The following is a 16,669-nucleotide window of genomic DNA, read 5'->3' on the forward strand; positions in this document are numbered from 1 at the left end:
GAGTTGCGGTGAAAATCCCAGATTATTAGTATAAAACTTCAAATGAAATAAAGGATATATTTGTCTAAAAATATATTAACGATCAGGGATTTAAATGGAATAACTTATGTGATATTAAATGAGTGGCATTATTGTAAATAAAAAAAGGTTTTCTTCCCTTTTTATAGTTAAAGTCAATAGCTTAGGAGAGAAAATAGAGATTGGAAATTTCTTCAATTCTACTCTTTTCTATTTCTTTTCGTAAATATCAATTGTCATGGAAGTTAATTAGCGAGATTATCACCAAAATCAAACCTACTTAGTTAGTTTAGTAAGAGACTGAAAGTAAAAAAGCTAGAGAAAAAGCTATTAATTGAAGAGAGAGAAGAAATTACTGGGATTAATTGCAAAAGGTGCATTAAATTGGAAACTTGATTTAATTTGTGTGAATTGTTATAATTGGTTTGAGAAATTGTGAAAACAAATGATGATAATGGAAATGCTAAAGCAGCCGGCCATGGTGGAAATTTTGGGAGAATTAGTAATTTGATTATATTGTGTGGACTTTGATGCTTTAAATGTTGTTGGAGATACTTAAGTTAGCTTTATAATATGTGATGTGATCTCTAAAGATAGAGTAATTGTTATTAAAATCTAGAATGATGAATGTGTGGAAAATTGATTGAATGTGTGGAAAATTAACATGTGTATAATTGAATTAATTAAAGTTATGCCTTTGAGCTGGAAATTTAATTTACAGAAATTATGCTTTCATGACATAAAATTGAATTTATGAAAATGTATGCCTTCAAGATGAGATATTGATATCATAAGAAATTAGGCTTTTAGAGCGGGAAAAAATGATATCATGAGAGATGAGACATCATTTGGGAACGCAACGGTACAAACTACATTCCTAAAAAATTTTAAAAAAAATTTTTTGCTAAAATTTAATATGTTTTATATGTTTTGGATCGTTTTGATGTGCTGATGTCAAAAATAATTTTTAAAAAATAAAAAAAAAATCATTGGCATACATTTCAGCACGAAAAGTCATTTGAAAAGCAACCGCAACCACACTACCAAACAGGCTCAAAGAAAAATGATATCACATAAATGATATTTGTGGCAAATAGCAACTAAATAACCTTAAAATGGGGTAGCCCATGTTGTTGAGCATCAATGAAATTAACTTTAGTCAACCGAATGGTTTGGAAGTAGTTATGTGATGATGAATTGTTAGTAAATATAGTATTTAAAAGAAAAGGGAGAAGAAGATATGGAATGAAATGCATGATAATAGAGTTGTATTGTAATATGTACAAGAGTAAAGCATGCATGCGTATGATATGAATCCATATAGCATTGTTGCCTTAGTATGAATATTTGTGCTCCATAGGTTCATACAACCCAGTTTTCGCACAATCATGAGGGCACGCAAACTAGAGGAATCTAACAAAAACTGTGTGCATGTTTATAGTCTCAAAGAAGAAAAATAACAGCAACCATTTCATCGTTAGATGTTTCAGAATGTAGAATCAGTTAATGTGAAGATAGCAATACAAGGGATATCAGTGGGGAGGAAAGCAGCTGCGTTTTTTGCTGGAAAGCTTTCTGGAAGAGGTATTGATGACCCGCACCACTAAAAGCACCTTGATGTTAAGATGAAGAAAATATATATAATTTAATTGAGAAAATATTAATGCTACTGTAATACAAGGTTCAAATGATAATCTCTTAACTAAAAGGAATTTCAAAAGCATAAAATCATGCTTTTCCAAAATACATTGATCCAACTTTTGTCAAAAAACATAAAAAGGCACCCCTACAAAGGTATGATGATAACTGAGCACTTTTGCAATTATGGTGAGTTTTCCATTTTGGCTAACCACAATGCCGAACACCCACCAAATTCAGTCCATGGATCATATGCCAGTTTGCAATGAACTTCACGAGAAAAAAAAAAAAAAAAAGAGGGGATGAATTTGTTAACATTTCAATTCAACCAAAGGGAACTGGAGAAATGAAGAATGGAAAGGAAAATAAATAGATCATGCATTATATAAACTAACAATAAAAAATAGAAGGAAGGAAACCATCAGGCATCAGGGAGAAAAAACACAGGACTGCAGTTTCGATTATAAATTTGCTTCATTGATTACTCATACATGGCTGGAAAACAAATTTGAGTTAATAAAAGAATTTTACCCTGTATTTCTCAGAAGCAGGAAGAGAACAACAATATCACAAGCAAAACTCACTTAAACTGAAAGTGTTATCAAATTTAAATCTGCCTTTGACTGAGGAATTACATTACCTACAATAATGACTTATGGAACGCCTTTCGATTGCTAGCTCCTTGATCCACTGTTGTCATGCACTGGACGCCGAATATCAAACTGGTCTACATACTCCAATGGAGTCACAGTTTCGTTCCTAATTCTCTTGATCTTAGGGCTCAACAATCCCCTATGACCAAATCCATACAGCTTAAGAACCTGGTTGTCAGCAAAATTGAAAGCTCTCTCCATGCTTCTCATGCACTGCTCGACTGGATAATCCCCATAGCTACCACAAGGTTTGCAACCAACGAAATGGGTGACAAATGGCCACCTCTCATCACCCAATCCCGGATGATACTTCTCCATCATCTCCTCATACCGATCCACCAGGCCCGCCCAATACCCATGCAAATAATACTGATTCTCAATATAAACCTTATCCATCCACTGAGCCTTCTGCGAAAGCAACAAGTAGATCAAAGCTGACTGATCATCTGCCTCAAATGCCGGCCTTCCCTTCAAATTGGCTGTCAAAATCTTGCCAGCCTCCTCTCTAATGGCACCTTTAGGACCCATCGGAGCCCACGCATCAAGCAAATCCAAGCTCCACTGACAATTCCTAAACAAAAAACTCCCTGTATTCAAGGCAATCCACGACTTCTGCTCAAACAACAAATCGGGATAGCCATGAATCACCAAATTATGCTTATCATACTTGGACAGGGGGATCTCAAACACCATATCAGTAAACATCGCATCACTATCCATCCACCAAATCCACTCGATTTCTGGGTGGGACAACATCAACCTCCTAATCATTGGTAATTTCGCCCAATACCCAGCAAGTTCCTTATCCAAATGAGCCATATTATAAACGATCTCAATCCCATGAATCCTACAATAATCAATCTTATTCTTTATAGCCTTCAACAAATAATGATCTCCAATAGGGTTATCACAGGGACTAGGAGGAGACCCGGTTAATAGCAAAATCCGAGGCTTCCCATTAACAAAGTTGGGGAATTCAGGGTTTTGACTCAGCCATACCTTGCGTTCCTGGTTCCAATTGGATATTTTGGGACCTAAACTGTAGGTGACATTAGGGTTGATCTCCGATTCTGCAGGATCATCCGGTTCGCTGTCGGATCGGATCTCTTGAAGGATCCGGTTAGTCTCTTCGATTAGATTCTGGTTGACGGCGTCAGCGTCGGAGCTACTGAGGCTTCCAATGCCGACAGTGCCACGTAGGACGAGGATTGTAACGAAGCCACAGAGGATTGTGATTTTGATGTTGTTGAATGTCTTGTTGATCTGCCTGCCACGTGGGAGCATTGTACGAGCTCTGCCGTTGGCGGTGGTTGTCGTGGGCAGCCCTCCAGCTCCTCCACCGCCGCTAGCTCTCTTCTGAGCTGCGAAGTTGTCTTGTCCCATATTCTTATCTTACTGTCTCTCTAAATTCTAAGAGAGAGTCTTATTAGATGTAATAAATAATGGTTTTAGCAGCTGTCTCTGTATGTGTTAGAAAAGAAACAGACAGAAAGAGAGAGAGATCCCAATTTCTCTATCTTCTAGGTGGACAGATTAAGGAACTGAAGTTATAGTAGTTTATTTATAGATCTGGAGAACATTTGATATTTTGAGCATATATTTTATTCTCTACCAGAGAGATGTAAAACCCTAGCTAAAAGGACTTGGTGGAGTGGTCGTGGGGTGGTCGTGGGGTGGGGGTGGCGGAGGTGGCGGTGGTGGTGGTGGGACAGAGGGCTGGAAGTAGAGGAGATTTACATGAAACGGCTGGCCTCCAATAATCGGCGGTTATAGGGGTTCTTAAATTAAATAAATAAACATATGTATTGGAAGACAGACAGGTTATGTGCATTTGTCGGATTTGGGGATCACGTTGATTATATTTTGTTACTTGATTTGGATGCTTATTACTATGATTTATTTATTGGAATGAAAATGACTGTATTGTACGGTTGATTTTTCTTCAAGGAGGATTCATATATTTGTAGCTCGTTCTCTCTCGCTGGCACGGCAAAATTTCTTTCAAAATTATGATAATATAACTAAAAGAATATTACAAAATAAATAAACAAAAGAATAAAAAATTGAAAAGAACTTGATTGATTCATCTTGGATTATGGAAATTAAAAATAAAAACAAAAAACTCAATTAAATCGTGTTAACTCGGAAACTTTGCTATTATAAAAATAGAATTGAGATAATCTCATAAAAAAACATAAAATTTAAAATTTAAATGTTAATTTTTAATAAATTAAATGAGAATATGACAACTTTAAAAAAAAGTTTGAAATTTGTTTTTTTAATAAAATTTTGAGTTCAACTCTTATAAATAAAATATAATATTATTAAAAAAAATTATTTTTTTTATACCAACCTAACTCGACTGGATTAACCGAGATTTAATAAATTTCTAAATATAAAAATTAGACATGCAAATAATAGGTATCCCAATTTGTTATGCTCATTTATTGGTTAACAATGATCGTGCAGTCACATGTAATAGCAAAGTCAAACATATATTCATTTCATACAATTGATTTATTTGTTTCCATTTTTAATTCAATTTTTATATAATCTATTTCTGGAAAAAAAGATTGCTAAGCATGTTAACATTTAAGTACAAAAGGAAAAAAGACTTTTTTATACATGGAAAAGAAGACTGTGCAGCATCTCAATTTTTTTTTCATTTTTAAACTTCTTTTTCTCTTCTAATTAAGTACTTTTATAGTCTACTTAGATAGAATTGGGTTTCAAATTATATAAAAAAATATATAAAATTAAAAGATAAAGGATCAAAACATAAACAATTAAAAAAGGTCTGATCCCATATTATCAACAATTCTTATTTTGATCCAAAATTTTATTTTATTTATTTTTCAGCTAATGACATTAAGAGATAAGTGAGAAAGTCTTATGAATATAGTAATGAGAGAGAAAATTAACGATTGGACTATTTTAGGATAACGAAACTTGTTGTTCTTGGTGTCAGTATATTTCATTCGATGAGAAAAGCTTGATGGTGGTTATTTTAAACCTTCAAGTTGCTTATAAAAACAAATCGAGGTAGAGATAAATTTTTTTATCTATTTGATTTTGTATTTTTAAGCCATTTTATATGGTTTTTAGCTTGATAAATTAGTTTTTCTAATATTCTAAGGATGTTTATTAGGTGTTTTAGAGATATAATAAGTGAAAAAAAGATTTTATACTAAAAAATCTTAACTCTAACTTTTCAATCACCGCAATGATGGTTGGATTTTTTGCATTGTCGACCTTTATTTAAAAAAAAAACAAATAAGGGTGGGTAGACAATCTATCCTACCCTTTTAACAAAAAAACAAATGTTAGCCAGGATGATAATTGTCTTTAGAATATTATTTTTTTTATGGTTAATTGTCTTTTTTGAGATGATTTAGTCTCACAAAAAAGTAAAAAGAAATATAATTTTTTATTTATAAATAATATGGGTTCGTTAGTTCAATATTTTTCTTCTTCTTTGTTTTTGTTATTACATTATATCTTTCCAATTTATATTTTTTTTTACATATTTTTAAAATATAATATTTTTAACATTTATAAACTAAATTCTCACTTTATCATTTTTTAACTAGATGATAAATTTTTATTGGTTTGAATTTGAATTTTTATATATATAGTTTTATTTTTCATGTAATGATCTTATTTGTCAATACATAAATTTTTGACAAGTGTCATAGAACTAAGCAGAACTGGTAGAATATAATCCACAAAAGATTTTTTATATGGAAAGATTTCATAAAAAATAAATACAAGAGTAAACATGTCATCAACCCATTTTTATTGGTTAAATGTATAAATGATTGACACATGATCTCCTAACTAAAAAAATAGATAAAAGAATATAAATTTTAATAAAAATACTTTTTATATATAGAGAATCTATAAAAAAAATGAATAAAAATAGAATAACAAAACACTTCATCAACCCATAAAAAATTAAAAGATCAAATGATTTGATTGTATATTTTTTTAGTTGAAGGGCCAAATAAGAACTTGTTTGCGTAATTATAAAAATTTTAAATGTACATGAAAATTAGAGAGGGTATTATTTTCCATCTCCAAAATCAAGAGAAAGTCAAAAAAAAAAAAAAAAAAAAGGCCAAGCACTTTTATCTTTCCAGTCAAATGGACTTTCAGGCGTCCAAGGGCCTGTCTCTTGCTGATCACAGCTAGCTTTAACGCGTTCAGTCGAGTCCGTCGGATGGTTCCCAGAAAGAGGAGCCTAGAAGGCTAGAAAGGTAGGGAAGCTGCTTCTGGCAAGTTAGTCCCAGATGTTGGAGCTTCGAAGTTAAACCGAACGCGGACCACGCGCACTGCAAGGACGTGACCCCAACACTTAACCATTGACATGTGCATTTCCCACATCACATGGGTGGTTACATGTCCGTAACAGATCGCCACCAATCTTCATGGTCTGTGACTTGTACCCACGTGCCAAGGTGTCCCCGCTTCCCATCTCAGCTCTTGTTCATATTCTAGCTAGTGGTGTCTCTTATTTAATTTCTACAAAAAAAAAAACTCCAAACATTTTCTCAAAATGTCTAGCTTTAATTGATTCTCCATTTGACCCATGTTAGGCATGGTAATTTCTTTCAAGATGTCAATTCTGTTTCATTTAATAATTTATTTTTTCAATTAAATGAATATATTTTAGTTTTGCAGCATTTCAACATACTATTTGGGGGTTATATATATATATATAATTCAAAATATTAATTCAACAAACATAATTTCAATTCAAATCCAAAAATAAATTAAATTAAAATTATATGATTCAAATTTGAAATACAAGTAAAGATGTGGAAGTTGACTAGATGTGACCCGATCGACTCGACAGGTCCAAAAACAACTTGAATCACTGGTAAAAATATAGTTTGACTAAAAAAAATTAAAATGATATATTTTTTTTTAATGTTGAGATCACTACATATTGAATTGAATCGAGTCATAAGACCATAAAATAACCTAAGTCTACTTAGGTTAACAAAACTCATAACCCGAATCATGAGACTGAGATAATTTCACAGAAAACAAACTGAAACAAACGATAAATTCTAATTTATAATTAATCAAATGTTAAATGATAAAACTAAAAAAAATTAATTAAAAAAATAAACAAGAAAAACTTAAGTCAATTAAGTTAACTTGTCAAACTCGTGATATGGATCATAAGATTGAGATAACAAAAAAAAAAAAAAAAACCACAATAAATTATAAAGTTCAATCTCCAATAAACTAAGTATTGAAGGATGAGATTAAAGAAGCATATATTTGTCTTAAAGAAAAATTATTTGGCTAGAAATAATCAAAATGTTCCGTTCGGAATATTCGAAACAGGCCGAGATTCTAAGAAAGATGAAATTGTTTTGATTTGTTCTTTTTTTGGAACTAAAATAAGATACACCGACCTTTCCGGATGGAATATAACGAAATTAACAACCTTAATTTCACGCGTGGCTTTAAATTATTATTATTATTATTATTATTATTATTATTATTATTATTATTATTATTATTATGATAGTAGTGAAATAGTTCATCATGGATGTTATGTCTTAATTACGACTATATCACATATAAAATATGTTAAAACTTAATACCTACAAATATATATTAACTTAAACAATTTAAACCTCTTTTGAATTTTAAGTCACTTGAAAATTGATCTCCCAACTTCTCTTTCTTTTATGAATTCTTAGCTTTTAATTTTGAATTTGACCTCTATGTAACTACTTTTTAATTAAATTTAGATTATTTTTTTAGATTTTCTTCAATTTTAATAGTGCAAGTGCATTTCTTCAGCAAATAAAAACATGCTAAAATTTATGAATATTTTGCTTTTCCTTTCAAAATTTTTCTTCTTCCTCCTAAACACTAGTTGAAAGAAACAATTTTTACAAGAAAAAGCAAAGTAACCATAAGTTTTAGGAATCTTTTAGTTATGAAAAAGTTGGGGGGAAAATCATCCATAAATTTAGAGTTCTAGAAACTATCTCTACTAATAAATGAACAATATTAACTAAAGAAGAGGTATAGCAATTTGAAAAAAATATAGGTTTAAAATAATTCATTCTACTCTTTATTATATCTAGGCCAACGAGCAAGCCAAATGAACCAATAAAACTTTACTCCTTAATATTCATGAATTAGTAAGAATATATAATTCTTATTATTCAAAAATTGCAATCATAAATAAAAATATTAATGAATTCAATTACATTTATGAGATTACAAAGAAAACAAATTTGTTTAAAATATATTGGAGTCTAAGACAAGTTACTCTCTAACCAAGTCCTAAGACTTTTAAAAGGAGAAGTCATGGTTTAGAGCTCCTTCACAACCTTTTTCATCGAAATGTTAGTATATATGTCTTGTAGCCAATCGATTGGTTACATGTGACACTAACTTGTTCATGAAAAACATATTTGTTATTAATAAATGTTTTTTTTTTCATCTTTAATATTCATTTATGTTTGATCGATGAATCTAATATTTTATTAATGAGTCTAAAGTAAAAATAAAGTTATTGTGACAAAAATATTTTGTAAAGAAAATTATAAAGTTATTATAATTATGATATTCATATTGCATCAAAGCATGGTTTCTAAATATTCATGGTCAATGCTATATTAAGACTAGACATTAATTTAGTCATTGAGACTAGTACATATTATGTTAATTCTTTTATGAAATGAAGCAGTTGTTCTCATAAGTTGATGCATTGGGGGTACTTGAAACTAACATGTAGGTGTTTGATACATGACATGTACTCTAAACTGACCAACATGAGGATTTCATATGGAAAGATCATTTACATTTATAGAAAGGTTCACGTGACAGTTGTGTAAGTGATTCTTAGACTTGAGATCACTAAGTTATTTTAAATAAATATTGTTATGCTTTGATCTTGACTACATGTTGTCCTAGTCAAAGATAACAAATTGGTATTGGGTATAACATCAACTATATATAAAGGTATTTGAGTGATTAATAAAAGATTCATCATCCTCTCAAATAGTATTAATTGTGAAACTTTTGTGCAGAGGTGGAATAATATTTTAAAAAAATTTCAAATCTTATTCAAAGAATCAATGATCATATTGTTGAGAAAAAAAATGATATGACAGAGTAGATATATTGAAACACCTCGTTATTTCTGAATCAATGACCATATTGTTGAGAAAAAAAATGATGTGACAGAGTAGATACATTGAAACACCTCGTTATTTCTATAACCTTTTGAGCTTTAAAACTCGGGAAAAACATGGTAAATTTTTTTATTTCACATTATCAAATAATCATATAAACACTACCAAAATTTCTACGTAAATTTTGGCAGAGTTTTCTCTATATCCAAGACATCTCAAGTTATCGACAAACACCTATGCATTTCTATAACAACTTTCTAACTCTCTAATCCAATCATCCTGGATCATATCTCATTATTATTTCAACAACAATTTTACATTTTCTTTCAAGTATGACATCTCCTTTTACATTAAAGACAATTGTAAATGGAATAAATGAAACAACATCTGAACCATAATAAAATCATAAACATTAACTTAACTATCCTTTTTTTCTAATTTGTCTTCAATTAAATCTTTAACTGCATTCCTGCATTTTTTTTACCACCTATAAATTAATTTTTGTATTATTTTTAAACCAGATGTAAATTAAATTCTTGCTTGATTGTAACCTAAATTGTATTTTACTTATGAAACCTTTTTTTCTTCGAAGATTCTTTAAATGATTGTTTTTTCTAGAAATGTTTTCTTTGAAGATGATTTTCTTTTTCTAAAAACAAAATTATTTTTAGAAATTCTTGGAAACTTTTGAGGGGGTAAAAATCTTGTTATAATAGTTGTCATAATCCAATTTGACCTCTATTTTTATATATTTCAAAAAAAAATAAAACAAATTCTAAAAAATATGTTTTTTCAATAAATCTAATTAATTTTAATCATTTTTTTTATTTTTCATCACTTTTGTTTATTTATGTGTATCAAGATAAATTTGAAATAATCAAACAAATCAAAATCATAATAGTAAAATAAATAAAAATGATGAAAATAAAATAAAAATAAAAATAATTACTACTACTACTATAAAGAGAGGAACAAAAAATATGCAGTTGGGGGTAAAATTGGACAAATAATTGAGTTTAACTAGTCAAGGATTGAGTTGAACAAAGTAAAGAAAGTTGAAGATTGATTTAGATTATAATTGGAGGCTTAATTCAAAAGTAAAAGTTTATTGTGGCTTTAATTAAAAGAATTGAAGGACCAAAGACTAAATTGTAGAAGAAAGCAAAAGTAAAGGTTCAATTAATTCAATTAAAGGTGAAATTGAAGAGAAAAGGTGAGAATTAAGACAAATTAGTCAAAATTGTATAATTTTAGAAACTAATGACTAATTTGGAAAAGATGGACAAATTAAAGGGTTCGATTAATACACTTAGGGATGAAATTAAAAGGAATGTAAAAAAAATTAAAAACCTAATTGAATGGAAATTGAAAATTTAAAAGATTAATGACTAGATAAAAAAAATGGAGAAATGTGAGGCCTTAATTGCAAAATTTTCAAATGACATTGTTTTGCATCTTTTGAATGTCTTCTCATAAGAATGAAGAATATGCTAGAAAAATGTAGATTTCCAGCCCTAACAAGCCATTATTGGCATCAATATTTTGTTTCATTAGTCCTCATTCAAGTAAAAATTCAAGTAAAAATCATGAGATGATTGTTCTTCTATATACCAAATGTAAAAAAATCACATTTTAATGCCATGATCCATTCCCTAAATCACAGCAAAGTATCATAGTCACCAACAACTAAATGACAAAATATCCTATGATTTTGGGACCACATTCATGGAGATTTTAAACCTGATTTATTGCCTAAATAATAATGGACATTGAAGACCAGTATAACTAATATTTTCACCTATAAAATAAGATATGAGATCCTTACAAAAAGGGCAGTTAACAATACCTGAATATTTTAGTAGGTTTGTGAAAAAGAAAAAAGAAAAAAAAAGGAAAAATCAAAGATGAAAGTGTTGAAAAAAGAATAGGTGTGGTATAAGATTAAAACAGTAATGCAAAGTAAAAACTCAAGAATAAAAAAAATATTGAGAGAAAGGTATACTTTTATTTAAGTGTTTCTCTTTAATCTCTTTTATACTCTCTCTTTTTTATGCTATTTTTTAATAATGAATTACAAGCTTTTTTATAGGCATAAAGTCCTAGACAATTAAGGAATTAAACTAATATAAGGAAATCATAATCTGAACAGGAATTGTATTCTACCAATTAAGGAATTACAATTAAGGAATTAAAGTAATATAAGGAAATCATAATCTGAACAGGAATTGTATTCTACCAACTGAATTGATCGACTGCATCAACTTATTCCTCCCACTTGCCTAGTCTCAACCAGTCGACCAGATGAACTAATTTCTAGAAATCAGTTTACTTTCAACATCCCCCTTTAAACTTGATTTTTTCATAACTCCCAGCATATTTCTCATCTTGATAAAAACATCATTTTTCAGTGGCTTTGTGAAGATATTCGTGACTTGGTTTTGTATCTTCACATACTTGACTTCAACTTCTTTATTTGCAATGCAATCTTGTAAGTGATGTAATATTGTGTCAATATGCTTACTTCTATCATAAAATACTAGATTTTTTTTGCTATTGTAATGACTGATGAGTTATCCATATAAATTTTAGTAGGTTTCTTTTATGACATTCACAATTCCTTCAACAATCTCCTTAGTCATATAGAATGACAAACATATGATGTGACAACTATATATTTAGCTTCACATGTTGACAAAGTGACTATAGATTGCTTCTTTGAACTCCATGTACATGTTGTGTCTTTTATGCAGGAACCAAAATCTGTAATGCTTTTTCTATCATCCATATCTCCAGCCAAATCATTATCACTATAACCCACAAGTTTAAAGTTATTAAAATAACCATTGAACAAACAAAAATCAATAGTACCTTTGATATACTAAAGAACTCGCTTCAATGCTTTAAAATGTGTCATGGTTGATGTCTCTATAAATTTATTCACAAGTCCTATTCCAAAAAAAAATATTTGGATGATTGCATGTCAAATATTTCAAACTCCTAACTAAGTTTTTGAATGTTGTAGAATTTATCTTTTATCCTTCATTATGTTTTGACATCTTTACTCCACACTCAACTGGAGTATTTACTCTTGAACAATCCTCCATCTTGAACTTCTTAAGAACCTTCCTTGTAAACATCTCTTGATTCACAAAGATTCCATTTTCTCCTTGTTTGATTTACATCCATAAGTAGTAGAACATGAGACTAATATTTATCATATCAAACTCCTTGGTCATTACTTACTTGGCATTTTTAAACATCTTTGGATTATTTCTTGTAAGGATCAAATCATCCACAAACAAACATACAATTAGAGTATCACCACTCTCTTTGATCTTTATATAAATAGCATATTTATCGGAGCATTTAACCAATCTATTCTTTAAGAAATAGTCATCAATGTAACTATACCAAGCCTTTGGGGCTTGGTTCAATCCATATAAGGTTTTGTTCAACTTTAATACCTTGTCTTCATGTCCCTTCACTTTATATCTCATAGGTTGCTCAATATACACATTCTCTTCAAGAAAATCATTAAGAAAGGCTGATTTGACATCTATTTGATAAAGTCTCCATCTATGTTGGGTAACTATAGCAATAATTAATCGAATGATCTCCAATCTAGCAACTAGAAAAAATACTTCATTATAGTCAATCCAATGTTTTTGACTATAACCTTTTGCCACAAACCTCGCCTTGTATCTTTCTACTTCTCATTCAACATTCTTCTTTTCTTTGTAGATCCTCTTGACACCTATTGACTTCTTTCCTTCTAGTCTAGGAACCAATTTTTATGTGTCATTTTTCTCAATTGAAGAAATCTTCTTATCCATATCAATTATTCATTTTGCATCTTTTATTGCTTTTTCAAACACTATAGGATCACATGTAGCAAGATGATAATATAGTGTTACATCATCAATATGATTAGTTACCTTATATAAGTCATCAAGGCTCCTTATCTTTCTTGGTGGACTTGGTAGAGTAAAAAATAAACAAGATGACCAAAAGTTCAAAAGAAGAAACTAAAGGACCAAAGTTGAAACAACCTCAATTTTTGCATGCAAAACCCCATGTCTATCCTATAGATTAACTAAAACCATGGTAATTTTTTTTTATTCATATGTCATAAGCTATATATAGATTATCCAAAGTTTTACCAAAAATTCGGTAGAGCTTTCTCTTTATTAGAACCATCCTAAGCTATTGACACATTTCTATACATTCTAAAACAATGCAACAATCATGGTTCAACTATCCTGGATGTTTTCTCAAATTCATTCATAACCACATCATTCAAAAACAACAATTCTATTTGCACAAATATAACATACTTTACATAAAAATTAACCATGATATATACCCATCCATCATTAAATACACTAATATTTGGTTCACTAAGATAATTTAATGCATTACAAGTCATTGGTTTCATAAACATTTGTATTATACTTAGTTCCATAATTCAAAAGAAAGTTAACATTTGATACTGTTAATGCTATTATTTGGTTCATTAATATAAGATACATATTAAAATGAAATCAATGAGGATTATGATTGAGAGTATGTTTGGGACTACCTGTGAATTGGAATATGGGTGGATTGCTATACATTCAATACTGTTAATGCTATTCTAGGCAATTTAGAACAAGAAGAAATTTTGGGTAGAGCTCAAGAATAAAAAAATCTCTGTTGAAATTTCATTAAATTGGGTAACTTTATTCAATTCAAAATGATAAATCCATTGTAAATAGTAGAACACATAAAATTTGCTAAGAACGTTATTCATGATGGGGAAATTCATTTAGGTTAAGATTTGGTAATTTGTTTAAATGGACAAAGAGTGTACTAAGTGTCAAAATTAAAGATATAATAGAACAATTTAAAATGGAAACCCATATGCATATGTGTGTGTGTGTGTGAGTAATGGAAAGCTTGCATCATAAGAATGAGAGTATTTTTAATAGGAAAGGACATATAAAAAAGTTACCCTATTTTTCACAGCATATGAATATAAAAAATCCTAAAAACTATGTGAAGAATTTCAGGTCGTTACACAACTCATCATAAGTATAGTCGGATTCATCAGCCGAAGATTGTAACTTATTTTGACTTTTGATTGCTATAAAAGACATGTTTGAATTAGATGTATGAGTAAATTCGATAATTAATGCAAATTACTTCAAGCACGCATAATAATCAATAATATAATTAAGGCCCCGTTTGTTTGCTGGAAAGTAGTTTCCTTTTGAAAAGTGAATTCCGGATAAGTATTTTCCGATGTTTGGTAGTGTAATAGAAAATAAGTTGGAAAACACTTTCCAGTGTTTGGTTATATTATGGAAAATGAGTTGGAAAATAACTTATTAATGTTTTATTTTTCTCAAGTTTATTAAAATAATGAGGAACAAATCTTACAAATTAAAAAGTTGAATGAGAATGAGATTGAAAAAAAATATAATTTCATAAATTATCTCAAATAAAATAAATAATAATCAAAATAATAGAGATCAAATCTAAAAAATTAAAAAAAATAAAAGGTGAAGAAATTAAAATAATAATAATTAACATTTTATAAATTATTTCAAATAAAATAAGTAACAATCAAAAGAATGATGACCAAATTTGATAGATAAAAAATTTCAATAAAAAAATGATAAGAAAAAAGCAAATAGCAATTATAAAAATAAGGACCAAAATTAATATAAAAATTAAATTTTAAGAGATGGAATTGAAAAATAAATATTCAAAACAAATTATATATAGCAATCAAAAGTTTGAGGATCAAATTTGATATAATCAACAAATAATGACATTTCTAAATTTTTCACAACTTCCGGAAAGTGTTTTCCGCCCAAATTTTCTAGGAAAACACTTTCCTGAAAACCAAGCCAAAATTTTCTTTGATCGGAAAGTATTTTTCGTTGACCAACTTTTTTAATAGCAAACAAACTCATGAAAGTTTGAAAAATGGTTTCCCGGAAACCACTTTCCGAAAAACAAACACAGCCAAAAGGGAAAACACTTTCCTAGAAACCAAACCAAATTTTTCTTTGATTGGAAAGTGTTTTCCGTTGACCAACTTTTCTAATGGCAAACAAATACAGGAAAGTTTAGAAAGTGGTTTCCCGGAAAGTGAATTCTGAGAAACAAACATGGCCTAAAGTATTTAAAGTATAGAGATAAGATAAAGAATTTGTAAATTTGTTTTTAGTGGTTTAGTAAGCCAACATCCACACCTCAAATACAAAATCGTACTTCAACATTGTATTCCTTCACTGGTCTAAGTTCAAGAGTACAATAGCCACTTGATGAATTCACAATAAAGTTTTTTACATCACTTGAAGAAATCCCCTTTTCAAGTTTTTTTTTTTACTTGAAGATAAGTTCTCTTCAAGATTTTTCCTTATGAAATTCTTGCACCAATACCAAGAGTTTTTAAACTCCTAAAGGTTTACAAAAATGATTTTATATTCACAACAAACTTTCTTAGTAAAATGAATAATGCAATTTAAGTTCTAATATCTCTATAACTTATAAAATAACACTTATAGAATTTGAAGATGTTTAAGCGTTACAAGAATAAAATTAAATACTTTTGTGTTGGAATATGAAAGTTTAATAACACAAATTAGAGTATGATTAATGAGGTTCTCTTGTTAGTTTTGTAATTAGACCATATATATATATATATAAGAAAATCTGGCTGTTTATAGCTGTTATAATTTCATTAACAGCTCAAACAATTGACCAGTTTCTATATAATTCCAAACTTATCAGTTTAACTTAGGTGAATTCTTAAAGTTGTCTATCTTAGATTTTATTACCAATCATTTAATGAATGTAGAGTGAAGTATGCAAGTTCATTTTAATTGTGCAATCAAATAAGATATAAAGATATATATTATAGCATTGAAATGAATACTTAATTTATGTCTTCACTTTATTTTCTTCTTGGACTTCATGATTGAATTTCTTATGAAATCCGTTATGTTTATTGATATGTTCTCCATATAAAAGGTCATTCTCAACCAAATATATTATTAGTTTATTTTTTTATTTTATTGTTATCATCAAAATATATAAAAATATGAATGTGTAACTTTAAAGATATAACTAATCTATGTTTGCTAAAATCAATTTTTTTTGAAATTTTAATTAAATATATATTTTTTATTTTTTACCTTTAATATT

General features: G+C 29.1%; 1 protein-coding gene across 1 annotated transcript; it reads right to left on the reverse strand.

The window, feature by feature from the left end:
* Positions 1 to 1,638: 1,638 nt before the first annotated feature.
* On the reverse strand, positions 1,639 to 4,140 carry LOC133675845 (probable xyloglucan 6-xylosyltransferase 5). Its single transcript, XM_062097361.1, has 2 exons — positions 2,297 to 4,140; positions 1,639 to 1,926 (listed from the first exon to the last, which is right to left on the reverse strand). Exon 1 carries the CDS (start codon positions 3,690 to 3,692, stop codon positions 2,331 to 2,333), a length of 1,362 nt encoding a protein of 453 aa, XP_061953345.1. The 5' UTR covers positions 3,693 to 4,140; the 3' UTR covers positions 1,639 to 1,926; positions 2,297 to 2,330.
* Positions 4,141 to 16,669: the final 12,529 nt, after the last annotated feature.

Source organism: Populus nigra, chromosome 16 (assembly GCF_951802175.1).
Source record: "Populus nigra chromosome 16, ddPopNigr1.1, whole genome shotgun sequence".
Lineage (NCBI taxonomy): Eukaryota > Viridiplantae > Streptophyta > Magnoliopsida > Malpighiales > Salicaceae > Populus > Populus nigra.

Bases quoted from the DNA above. Each gene is read 5' to 3' on its own strand.
- LOC133675845 (XM_062097361.1), bottom strand. From the start codon at position 3,692: ATGGGACAAGACAACTTCGCAGCTCAGAAGAGAGCTAGCGGCGGTGGA.